Here is a 13177-nt window from a genome sequence, read left to right as displayed (position 1 = left end):
GGTGGAGCTTTCAAAACATGGATTGCTATTAAACCCAGCCTGACTTGCTGTGTCAGGGCAGCAGTCTGAGCAGAGTGTGTTTGCTTTGGGTGTAGCAAAGAAAAAAGGAAAGGGCAAAATAGAAGTCAGTGAAGAGAAGTAAAAACAATGAAACCTGGTCTCACCAGTGGTGTTTTCATAGCTGTGCATGTCAGTATGAGGAGCTGGCTTCTGCACGGATATGTCCTGGCTGTCCTTTCACACTGACCTGCAGATCAGTTCTACCAAGAGTCCCCTTATTGCCCACTTCTCTCAGCTTCAGGAATATCCTTCAGGATGTCCTCTGTGTGAGGTGTCCTCTGTGTTTGAGTCTTCCCTGCTGTGAACAGATCCCTAAAAGTCTGATTCCAACACCTTCCCTGTTGCACCCCAAAGACCCCAGTCCCAAGGCAAAGTTGGGTCCCTCTCTGTCAGGGCCCTTTCCCCCTGACTCCCATGAAGTTCCCTCAGCCTTTACAAGCTTCAGGATACTGGCAGCCGTGTGACACCACAGCATCATCTGCCAAAGAACTCTCCCACTTGCTCCAGCGCTTCCTTGGGGCGTGTGGCTGTTGGAACTTGCAAGGGTGTTTGCCATAGCAAGAATGTGTCTCTTCCTAAGGCTTCAAAGATGTTGTTCTTCCCCACCTATCCTCCCCTGACAAAGAATGTTTGTGAGCAATTGAAGGTGAACACTTGTCATAAAAAAACTTGTCATCTCTTTTCCCAGTAACCTCTCGGCATCTGGCCCCAATCTCTACTACAAACCCAGATAAGTTCCCTTCCTGATTTCATCCAGCTCATTTTCACACTTTCCAAAACTTGAAGCTTGCACACTGACAAGCCCCTGAGACTGATAGAGAATAGCCTGTGTTAAGCAAAAACGCCAGCCAGGTCTTCACTGTGCAACAGCCTTTCCCAGAATTTCCCACAGCGCCTTTTGTAGTTCAGCAGAGACCAGGGTGTCATTTCAGAGATCAGCTCTTCAGCTTGGGGCTCCCAGCATCACTTATGGGGGGCCCTACTGAGGCTGACTCCCTCATTAGCAAGGGAAGGGAGACAAAAGGGGAAAGAGATTGTAATTTTAAGAGGTTTTAAGTCCTGCAGCAGAAACGAGAAAGCAGCACTGAGCTGTACCATTAAGAACACAGTGGATTCCTCTGAGAGGCAGGCAGAGGCTGCAGAGAGTTGTGCCCCTCTCAGATGTGCACAGGTACCCATGGCTGTGAATCACAGTTTTAAAGAGTTAAGATTTTTGCTAAAGGTAGAAGTAGTTTCCATGACCAAGATGTAAGTTAGGTAGGTAAATGGTAGGTTAATAATTACCAGATGCTTAGGCTAGAACTAATTGGTATCATTATCTTATATTACAAATTTACATACAGAAGAACAAGTAAACCGTTAATCACGAAGTGTGAAGCCTTGGGTCGTGCCAGAGGGTCACTGAGACCTGATGAAGACTCTCCTGACTTCATCCTTCCAGACCACTGACTCATTTTGAGACCACCGACCCAATTCAAGAGAAGAACTGTGCACGTGTGAAAGACTAATGGGCTCATTTTAATATGGGGTGGGGATGGGAGGTGCTGGGGTTATGCACATGTATTATATGTAACATCTTGGGCAATAAATAGAGGGCAAAGAACCTTGTTTGGGCGGTCACACCTTTCGGAGGTGACTCCCGTGCCACCCGCTGGTGAATAAGCATACCACTTTCTAATTTTAATTAGTTAGAGGGTCTTTGTCCATTATTATACCGTTTTTTTAACGATACAGCTGGGTCAAAGGGGAAACTGTGCAAGGAGGAGAGTGAGAGATGCAAGGAGCAGTAGCAGAGCAAGGACAACGCGGGGTGCTCTGACTCCCTTCGACATTTGTCATTCCATAAAGCAAAAATTAGTCCGAGGCAGTGTTGTCTGTCCCACATTGGGAAGGATGTGCCTTCATCTTCACCTCACCCTCACCTTTTAATCCCCAAAACTCTCCTTAATGAGACATGTCCTGAATGCTCAGCAGATATGTGTGCAAATGAATCCCAGGCGTGCAAAGAACTACAGGGTTTAGTGTGAGGTGTTGATAACAGCTCTAGGATTATATGCAATTAGACTGTCTAGACCACATTCAGCAGGGATGTGGATGGAGTGAGGATTACCAGCTTGGAAATCAGATATGCAGTGAGAGGGTGGGCAGCTGAGTTGGGGCAGGAGAGGAAGCCAAGTGGAAATGTAAGAAAGCACTGAATAAATTGCCACGGGGCTGGATGTATTGTACACCCTCAGCTTCCTTGTACTGGCTGTTCTCTGAGCTCTTCTGCAACAGCTCAGCCTTTTGCAGTCTTGCACATCTTTCCTCCTCCACATCACTATTAGCATGTAAAATGGCATTCCTTTCCCATTAACACTGGGTCAGTGAGACACAGATTGGATGATGATCATAGAATAATAGAGTTCTTTAGGTTGGAAAAGACCCTTAAGATCATCAGCTCCAACCATTAAGCCAGCACTGCAGGTCCACCATTAAACCATGTCCCCAAGTGCCACATCCACATGTCTTTTAAATCATTCCAGGGATGGTGATTCCTCTTGGTTCATACAGAGGGACTGTGGCAGAACAAAACCTGAACCCAGGTCCCCAGGATGTTCTAATCCTTGGACCATACTCACATCCATGGTTTTTGCCTTCCAATCACCTGGAATGTTCACCTTGTAACCAAGTATAGGAGTACTCCTATAGAAATCAGAGTCATGATCTATTTGACGTGCCACAGCAAGTACTTCTCACACTGAAAACAAAAATTCCCTATTTCATTCCTCTTGATACTCCCTGCAGGCAATGGGGTCCAAATCTACCCCTGCACCAGTGCTGAGTATTAAAGAGATGCACAGGGGAGGTGACTTGTCCCTCCTCAGCCTCAGGGCTCAGAGATTGTTTTTCCCGTAGGAAGCAGCTGTAGGCATGCTTTGGGACACTGCATGGCCCTGTTGGGACGAGGTGGGCACAGACCACCCTGGGTGGGTGGCCCCTGCTCTTGCTCCTTTGCACTGGGCCATGCTTTGCCTAGCACTGGTGTTTGGAAGCCAGATGGTCCTGCAGCTTGTTGCTTCTTGCAGTTGGGCTCTGCCAGCCTGAGCAGACGGATCTGAGGGGCCTTGGAGAGAGCAGGAATCTGCATTTGCTGAAGCGTAGGAGCTATTTTAAACACATCAGCAAAGTCTAGCATGGAGAAGACCCTGCTGCCTCAGAAGCATATTTAGCCAATCTGATACAGAAACCTGATCATATTTTACAGAGCACATGAATTACCCCACTCCAGGCGTGGCCTGGGACTGGGATGCTTCATGCAGTTCCAGCCATTAGGAAGGAGAGCCCTTTCTCCAGCAACCAGTTGAGGAAAACCACAATTTTTCATTGCATGAGCTGGAAAACCAAGCACCTAAATTCATCTGCTTCTTTATTTACTCCTCCCTCAGTGCTGTTGGAGGATCTTCAGGTAACTCTTGGCACCAATCCTGTGCCCTCCCACTCTCCACACTGAGTAGTGAAAATAGGGAAAGGAGGTTTTTGAAACTGAAATAGGACAGGAGGTTGGGAGAGGGGAATGTGAATCTTTTGCAGCACTGTTCAGTCTGTGCTGTGAGCAGCAGCCCTGCTTGGTGGTGTCCTGCCTGCTCTGACCCCAGAGCACCAGGAGCTTTCTTCTCTTCTTGGATAATTAACAGGTCTTATGCTCAGGACATGGCTTGGTGCTTAGGAGTGTGGTACTTTTGTACTGTCTGTAGCAGAAATAAATTAATCTCTCTCTGCTCTAGTCAGCCCTTACATCACAGATATTACCGAGTCTCCAGCTCTTTGGAGTTTCCAGCAATACTTGGCTTTGTGTAACTCCTCAGTTGCTTTCCCTGTCTCCTCTTGGCCCTTGGAGATGTGCTGCTGCTCACTGGCATCCCACTTTGTGCAGGCTGGAGGCAGGAAATACTCTGCTGAACTTTCTGGCTCTAAGGATGCACTTTCCAGTCTGAACAAACCCCAAGAGATTTGAGGTTTTATTGTTGCTGCATGACAAGCAGCAGGAGCAATAGGTGTGGGGTGCTTGGGATGTATCCCACCACACCACAGCTGGCAAAACAAATCTTTCCACAAAGTTTTCACCACCTGCCCAGCTTCCTCTCTACAGGAAATCCAGCCTCCCCCGCTCCTGCAGACAAGAGCTGGACCTTTGTTTGCAGCTCCCCTTTCACAAATAAAACCAGTGCTGACTAGTAAACACAGTGCCACTAAATGTGCAGAGAAACACTCAAAGATTGCAAGATAATTGTGGTTTTTTCTACTGGCTTGGGAAAGAGAAGCTGCCAAATCCTTAAACCGTGTGTAAACAACTCCTTTTTACTGAAATTTACTTTCTAGCAGCACCCTAAGGTGTTTTCTGCTTCTTATGCCCTCAGTTTGAGAGGCTGATTGGGATTTTAAGAGGAGAGAATTAGAGACAGATCCAATCTAGGTACAAAACTGACTCATCAGGAAAAGCTCAGCTGCAAGGAGTGTGACATGCAAATGTATAGGAGCAACGTGAGGATCTCTACACTGGGTCTGACCTGAAGTCCAGCTAGATGAGTTTCTAACCTCCAGATAAGTCTGAAACCAGTGACTTCAGGATCAGATAAGCATATCCCTTCAGCTGTGAATACTATATTTCCTTTCTAGAAGTGCTGATAGTTTAAACACTCTTAAATTTGGTCTTTTTATATCTCTCCTGCCCTAACTAGCCCCATACAAGTTCTGTGTCTCCCAAACTCTCCCATAAAAAGGGTCTCAAAACTGAAGAATTTAAAGAATTTGAACATTATGTGAGCTTTCATTTACCTCCTCCATACATAGTATTTCATTGCCTTGAGTTAAAAGAAAGGAGGCTATAAGAGGAAGAAATAAGAGGTTTAGATTGGATATTAGGAACCTAATATTAGCATATTAGGAAATATTAGGAAATGCCTTAATTGAAAGGCCTGTCTGCTAGAGGCCTTTCAGGACACACAAAGAATATGCCCAAAGTCTTACTCTCAAGAGAGACAGGAGAAGGAATATCCCTCCTCACACCAGCAGATGTAGAAAGGGACAGTTCATCCAGATCATTGCACACAGACTTTCCTGAAATACAGCATGACATGCAAAATTTTGAACATAAAAACTTGTTATTTTTATATTTTCTAAAGTCTTTTTCTAAGAACTGTTAGCTTGGAGCTGCTGGAGAATCCCAAGTGAGAAATAAAAACCCAGACCAAGTCTGTTGTGCCAAAGTGGCTGATCTCTCAATGAGCACAGAGGAAGACCTAATTCTGGAGGGAAAGAATCTGTAGGATACAAAAGGCTGCAGGAAAACTCCTTGCAGAAGCTTCCAGAAGAGGATTTCTATCTAGCAGGTCTGCCAGAGGTTCAGTGCTCCCTAAAAGCAATGCTGACAACAGATTGTTCTCCTGGAATTTGCTTTGGGAAACAACTTTTATGATTAAAAGCAAAAGCTTTAATTGGTCAGAAGTTTTGCTGACTCTGTTTCAAGGATACCGATATTTTAACTGAGAGCATTAATCCCTCCAGTAAGAAGTTTTTAATGGCTAGGGATCTATGGTGGTCCGAAAGTAGTTTAAATATAAGTGATTTACATTTTCTATAAAAAAAAGCAGAAGGTGAGGAAAGTTTCACTGAGCACAATGAAAGAACTCTGGATTTATATGGAATAAAATAATAACCAGGCTGAACTGCCAAACCCCTTAATGACCACATTCCCTTTCCAGAGATGGAAAAAGAGGAGGACCAGCATCTTTTTCTTCCTTCAACCTCACATTTCCAGGAATCTCTATGCTTTTTTTTTTACTTCAGGATTAGAAGAGGTAGGGGTAAGATACCAAGATAAAGAGCATATTTAGTCTGATTGAAAGTCAGAAATACCACAAATCCCTCCAGATTCCCAATTCCACGTGGCCATATCAAGAAACACAGATAAATCCCCAACATGTGCTTGCCTATCAACCACACCAAAAGGGAAACTGCAAACCGTTTGCTTTTTGGAAAGCAATACCCAAAGCAGTTTGTTCCTGAGCTGTCTGGTGCTTCAGACCCTGCACCTCTCCATGCCAGTGACCAAGGGCAGGGAAGGGACAGAGGGACAGAGGGACACTCCTGGCTCCTTGGCTGCTGGGGGAGCTGCCAAATAAGCCTCCCTCTGTCTGTCCCCCTCCACATGGGCTGTGACAAAGGCTCCTGCTCTCAGGAAAGACAGGTCAGGTCTAGCTCACCAAACATGAAAGGATCTGCTCTCTGACATGTTATATGGTATTTGTATTTTGGATCAAGTCACATGTGCTATGCGTTGTTATTTTAAGTTATATTCAAGGTGTGTGCTGGATATTTGCATCCAGGGCAGGAAGGGATTTTTTTGAAGTTCTTATTTTTGTCTCAATGTAAACAAAGGGACTATAATTTGGAAGAGCATCTGTGATGCTGGTGACACTTGGAACAAGAAAAGAATTTTTGTCAATGCAGGGTAAGCCACGTTGAGGGAGCTCCATGTAATAAAACACCCACCTGCCTTGGGCCCTTTCTTCTCTTTTATTTCCAGCCCTGCCTGGGATTTTCAGCTTCCTGTTTATACATGGCACTGCAGAGGGGAGCACACATGAACACTACAATAGGTGCTGTGTAACAGGGATGGAAACAGAATCCTGATCTTTCTACCCACACACTCACACTCTTGCTACAAGGTCATGAGTGGCTTGACCACAGTCACTCACACAAAGAAAACTGCAGTGTGCTTGAGAGAAGTTAATCTGGATCATGAGGTATTTGCTGCTTTGCAAGACCCAAATCAGAGGCTGAACTCCACTTTGCACCAGTGAGTTACTCCTAAGCAAAATACTTTCTTAGGACCTGCTTCATTTGCCATTCTTTAACCTGCAGCTCCATTTTTACTCAAGCAGCTCTTTTGCCAAGGGTAGAAATATCTTGGGCAGTTGAGGCTTTTATCATGATATCTGCTATCTTAGAAAAGGATAAAATACCAGATCACAAAATATTTCATTCTCTGGTGGCTGTAGAAGGAAGTTGTGGCTCACTGGAGAAGCCCTGTGAGCAGCAGAGAGCCGTGAACAGAGGAGAGACCTGCTGAACCCAGAAAACTCTGCTTTGCAGCTGAGCAAAAATGCAGTTGCTTCAGTGCTGGTTAAAAATACCTGTGGCTTGATCCTGCCAGAATTGAAGGAAGTCTGTCCTAGATTAAGAAAGGCATTTTAAAAAAAGGTCATTTTGTAACAGTGCAGATGTTTGCTTCAGTGTCACCAACAGCTGACCTGAAAGGCTGCAGGAATGAACACACCCCTGTCTCACTGGGCAGCTCACCATCCAGACGGCATTTCCATATTCTTTATCACTAGAAGATTTAATCATCCTCCCTGGTGCAGAAGCAGATGAGCAGCACATCCAGTCAGAGTCCTTAATGTATTAAATTACTGCAGCAACATCCACTTGCTGGTTACCTGCAAAGCCCCTGATTTCTGCTCAGAAATGTGCTTTCTGCTTTGCTTGGACCATGGCCAGTTGGCTTGTGGTGCAGCTGTAACCACACCACAGCAGCAAGAAGAGAGGAGCCACCCTGAGGGTTTTCTTTAGCAAGGAGCCAGAACATTGTTTTTCCTTCGTTTCCCTTGGTTTCCTACTCTGGCTTTGCTTTCAAGGTTTGTGGGGGAGGGATGGGTGGTTTTTGGCTGGTCTGTGGAGCTGACTTTTCCCTGGATGCTGTGTCCCTGTGGAGCTCACAGCCCATGCCAGCATTGCTCGTGGTGTCTGTGCTGGGAGAGGTGATGGATGGTGGGGCTGCTGAGGCTGCAGTTGCACAGCAGGGCTGAGAAGGCTGACGAAACTTTTTCTTTGCATCACAGGGGGTCACACTACAGCCCTTAGCAGGGATCCCTGTGCTGCAGGTGTTTAGGTAATGGCCCGGAGCTATGGAGGGAGCTGTCACCAAAGTGCAGGAGGAGGAACAGTGTGACAGGCTGCTCTAGCCCCTGCGTGCAGGTGGAGCTGGCCTCCTGCAGCAAGGTTAGCAAATGTTAAGATGAGGAACTTGTGGCAGAGCTTCCCCTACTCTTTTACTCCCCAGGCAGCCAAACACCCTCACCTCTTCCTCCTGGCTCTGCCAAGGGTGCTGCTCCTTCTTCCACTCTGCAGTTTGTTGGAACCTACAAGCTCACCAGGAAAGTCCTCAGCAACACATGGGTGCTGCCTGTGGTCAGAGTTAACCCCTTTTTGCAGTAACAGGCCTGTGCAGTCACAGAAGAGGAAGATACTGATCCAGTGCCTACCTGGAGGGAAGCCTAAGGAGGGGAAATCTCCCCCAGCCTCAGCAAAGCAGCTCCACTGGCACCCAGCACAGCCCCTGCCAGCTCCCGTGTCCAGCCTCACACAGGGCTGGGCTGGGACAGGCTGCTCTGTGCTGCAGACTCAGGTGCACACAACAGTTGGACATCAAAGTGGTTCCCACATCTTTTGTCTCTTCTTCCAGTTCCTCTTGGCTTCTTGCTGGTCCTGAACTGAGTTTTGTTCAGATGTTCATATTTGGAAGTGTTCAAGGCCAGTTTGAATGGGACTTTGAGCAACCTCGTCCAGGTGAGAGGTGTCCCTGTCCATGGCAGGAGAGTTGGGCTGGATAGTCTTTAAGGTCCCTTCCAATCCAAACCATTCTGTCAGTTTATTCTATTATTTTGTGATTTATAGAAACAATTCTTTTGTTGTTTGTTTTGTTTTTTAAGAGTGTTTTCTTTACAAACTTGCCTTTCTGTTGGCACCATTCTGTTTTTAAGTCAGGAAAATATGTGGGTTTTTATTTTTAAAAAAGACACATTCCTGTGAGTGATATTAAAAAACAATAACAAAATTATGTCTGAGCTTTTCAGACTTTATATGGAAAATATTTGTTATTCATCTGCTTGGAAAATTACATAAGCCTTGCTCATGTTCTCTCTTTGGTGGAGTTTAGATAGATTGTGCTTCAGAAGGCTCAATATTGATCTCCACTTGACTCTTGAAACAGCAGTCCCAGAGCTGTTTCTGCTTCTCAGAGCATCTCTGCTCACTAATTTGCCTGTTGGATTGTAAATGCCAGTGCCAGGAGGTTCACTTTCATTTCTCTGCCACAAAAAATAAAAGCAACCTTGTGACTGATTGCAGCTGATGAAGGGTAAGAGCTACATCTGTACAAATGTTTCATTTCACTGCTGCATCCCTGCAATGCTGCTGCCAGGACGTGGCACAGGCACTGAGCCCTGTGTGTCTCTGCCAGGCTGGTTCAGAGCTGACGTGAGTGGGGAGGATGGGACAGCTTGGGTTTAAGGCTTTTTTCCCCTCTGCATTTTTTCCACATCTCTATCAGCTCGAATGCCATCCCTCAGCAGGTTTGTCCTGATGCACTGCTCTCACCAGCAGCTGCTCAGTTGTTGCTGTGTTTTCCCCTCTCTAGTCCCAGCATCCTAAATCTCAGCATCTGCAGCTGGTGACAACCATTTGCATTTGTATTATGATAAATAAATATCATAAATAAACAGAGAATTCAGGCTACAACTCATATATGTCCCAGCATTGGATATTACCAAGCAATTAATTCATTCGCCAGAAAATTTTCAACACCATAAATAGACGACCAGGACTCTTTCCAGGGTCCTTTTCCAGCTCTGATGTCTCACTTGCTGTCTGGGTGGGCCCATATTAAACACAGGTCCCCATTCAATCTATAACCACAGATTTGCTGAGAATGTTTTATTTTATTGCTCTGCACACAGAAAACCAGGCAGGGAGGGAAAGGTGGGGGGAAACCCTACACAGCTGAAAGCCTCTCCTTTGTTCTGCCTTGTCTAGAAAGCCACAAGAAAAAGATATAATCCCTCCAGGTTTTGAGTCTACAAAACAGATAGAACAGCTGGGCCTGGGAAGTGACAGGAGCACTGATGATGGATGTTCTCTTAGCAGGCCTGAAGGCTTCTCTTTGTGAGAAATACCTGTTGTCCACTTCCCCCAACACGTCTGGAAGCAGGAGCTGCACAAGGGTCCCAAAATAAATCTGAACAGGTAAAGGTAGGAAAAACAGAAACTTCCCAGCAAAACAGGCTCAGAGTGGCAGAAAAAAAGACTCTGCTGGATATCTTTTTAAGAGGTATTTTGGGACTTGCCAATGATTTGAACAGCAAGATCTACCAAACTGGAGTTAACAACCTCTAGCCTGACTGTGATTCATATCCAAAACTTTACAGAGAGGTTTCATGGCCCATTGTTTCTTACTAGCAAAAAGGGAATTAAGTTCTTTATAGGAGGATATGGAAAAATTCCTCTTTATTATGCTGTAAGAACCTGTCTCTGCAGTGTACAGATTGAGGGCAAGATCAAATACTGCATGTACCCATAGTCACTATCTTTTGCAAGGGAGGAGGTGAAAGCCAATTTCAATTGCATTAACTGCAAATGCCTGACCCAGAGAACCACCATGTCCACAAATTGAAACAAATCCCAAGACAACAGACAAGCTATAAGAGACATGCAACAAGGTCCAGGCCTGTTATCACAGATATCTCTCCTTTCATTTGCCATGATCTGAATGTCAGCACATTATCATCCCAGCTCAGGCCCGTCTAGGATAGTCTGGTTTTAATTTGCTCCACAGAATGGATGCAAGCTCTGAACATCACTCATACCTGATAAGGACTCATACTCCAAGACTGGCAAATCCTGCTGCTTCTGTGGTGACTCTTCTTCTTCTTCTTCATCTTCTTCCTTTTATGTTGCATTTCCCAATAGAAAGCAGAAAAAGAAAAAGAGGGAAAATGCAAACAATTAAACTTTTTGTCAAAACAAGACAAAATTTTGAACAGTACTATTCTCAGGCAGAAACATGAATTGCATCAAAAACATCTTTCATCAACCAGTCTTGTAACTCATGCCTAGCATGAAAGCAAGGCTCCCAACAGCCCTGTGTCAGGCATCACCTCCCAGAATGCCAGTGGTACATATGGAGGAGGTCAGAAATCATGTGAAGCCTTAGGGAACTACACAGCATTTGACTGGAGAAGCTGGCTGGAGCCATTCTGAATCTAAGATTTAATCTTTACACTTGAACCCAGTATTGCCTGTCTCATTGCTCCAGCTGAAGTCATTGAGCTTATCTGTCCATTTCAAAAGAGAAGTTTTACTAGAATTATTCAACTTTTCCTTATTAAAATACCAACTCCATTCCTTTGAAAAATCCCAAAATCCATTGATGCCAAATACAGAACAAAGCAAAAGGCTGATTTTGTGTGTGTGTGTGTGATTTTGCCCATTGATAAGTGAATGTCTTCAGCATTCAGAGAAAAAAGCTGTTCACAGCCAAACTTCTGATTCACCATCTCAGATGGTGAGAGCTCGACCAGATGGGCCCTGCCATCTACTGTACCAGCAATAGTGTGTCCAGGGCAAGGATTGTCCCCTGTATTCAGCACTGGTGAGGCCTCTCCTCGAATCCTGGGTTCAGTTTTGAGCCCCTCATGACAAGAAAGAAATTGAGGGACTGGAATGGCTCCAGAAAAGGGCAATGGAGCCAAAAGGGTCTGGAGCACAAATCTGAAGAAGAGCATCTGGGGGAACTGGGGTGTTTAACCTGGAGAAAAGGAGGCTGAGGAGGGAGAATCTTGAGATTCTTGCTTTCTACAACTCCCTGACAGGAGGGTGTAGCAGGTGGGTGTTGGTCTCTTCTCCCAGTTAACAAGTGATAGGAAAAGAAGGAATGGCCTCGAGTTGCACCAGGGGAGGTTTATATTGGATATTAGAGAAAGGTTTTTTACCACAAGCAGTGGAACAGACTGCCCAGGGAAGTGGCTGAGTCCTGGAGGTTTTAAAAGCTGTGTTGTTGTGGCACCTGGGGACATGGACATGAGTGTGAGCCAGGCAGCCTGGAGGGCTCTGTGCTGGCAGTGGCAAAATGCCACGGAGCTGCTGGCAAGGCAGGGAGGCACTGCCAGAGCATAAAGCAGGCAGATCATATTCGTCTTTCAGAGTAGTATTTCCAGATTAAATATAAGAGGGAAGCTCAGAGAGGTCAGAGGCTGAGATTGACTTTCAGAACGGTTCCTTTGACGTCCAAAGAGGGAGGACAGGCTTATTAAAAATGCAGTGTGGATTGCAAATCTGTCACACACCCAAGCACCACGTGGAGCAGGAGGATGGATGAGGCGTTATGGAGAACCTGCTGACAACAGCAGCCTCTCGAGTGACGGGTCAGGGAATGGTTTGCTGCTATTCAGCATTGTTTTGACAGAAACTACACAAAGCAGCCGTGCGGGGGGCAAGGAGCAAATGTTCTCTTCCATTTGGAAGCTTGTTTAAAATCTTGTGGTGGGGAAAGAAGACTATGAATGAGAATTAAGTTCTGCATTGATTTAGGAAAATCGGTTCAGTGAGGCAGAACGGAGAGGGGAGAGAAGGAAAGCGGGAATTGTGGAGATGGAGGGGAGGAGATGGAAGCAGCAACGACAGGGAGGAAGAGCAGGCAATGCCACTGGGACATGCTGGGTGAAGGCTCCAAGAGTTCTGCCATCTCCCTGGCTTTCCACTGCTCTGGAGCACACCAGGTTCCACCTGCTGCACCACTTCTTGACCACAGTGATAGTCCCTGTGAGAGTGAAGCTGATGGTGTCCAATGTATGTGCCATGTATATGCCAAGAGGGAGCCACACCATCTGCAGGCAAAGGTTTTGTATGCCCTGCAATGTTTCATTCCCTCTCATCATCATTCCCTCAGCAGCTCTCTGAAGGCTGCCTCACCACCATGATGGCAGCACCATTAACATGCTGCAAATTGAACCTTCCCCATGGGAGAATTCTGGATGGAAAATTCTAAATAGGAAATTCTTCATGTTTGGTGAAAATTTAAAAACAACAGTATTCATCAGACATTGAAGGCATTGACTCTCAAAATGCTGCCAAGATGTCTCACAGGTGTTCAGTTTGGGTTTGAGCTTATGGATGAGTGGAGTATGCTATAAGTGCTCTGCTCTCATTTTACAAGTGATATTCTGTCTCTAAAACCATCTCCTTTTTCAGGAAGTGGAAATTTCAGGCAGATTTTGGCATGGAGAAGCCAGATATCCTG

General features: G+C 45.6%; 1 protein-coding gene across 3 annotated transcripts in view; it reads right to left on the bottom strand.

The window, feature by feature from the left end:
• Positions 1-13177, bottom strand: part of FAM107B (family with sequence similarity 107 member B) — a 126313-nt gene that overhangs the window by 86188 nt on the left and 26948 nt on the right. For 2 of the 3 annotated variants that reach the window (XR_015804096.1, XM_088165898.1), the window contains exon 2: positions 10746-10824. Coding sequence is in view for 1 of the 3 variants with exons in the window: in XM_088165899.1 (XP_088022025.1) it covers positions 10020-10117; positions 10746-10824 (177 nt within the window). In the remaining 2 variants the exon portion in view is untranslated. Of the gene's footprint in view, positions 1-10009; positions 10118-10745; positions 10825-13177 lie in introns of those variants that run through there. The other variant, XM_088165899.1, reaches the window with a different exon arrangement.

Source organism: Sturnus vulgaris, chromosome 5 (genome assembly GCF_052056855.1).
Source record: "Sturnus vulgaris isolate bStuVul1 chromosome 5, bStuVul1.hap1, whole genome shotgun sequence".
Taxonomy (NCBI): Eukaryota; Metazoa; Chordata; class Aves; order Passeriformes; family Sturnidae; genus Sturnus; species Sturnus vulgaris.
This window is presented reverse-complemented; position numbering and strand designations above follow the sequence as displayed.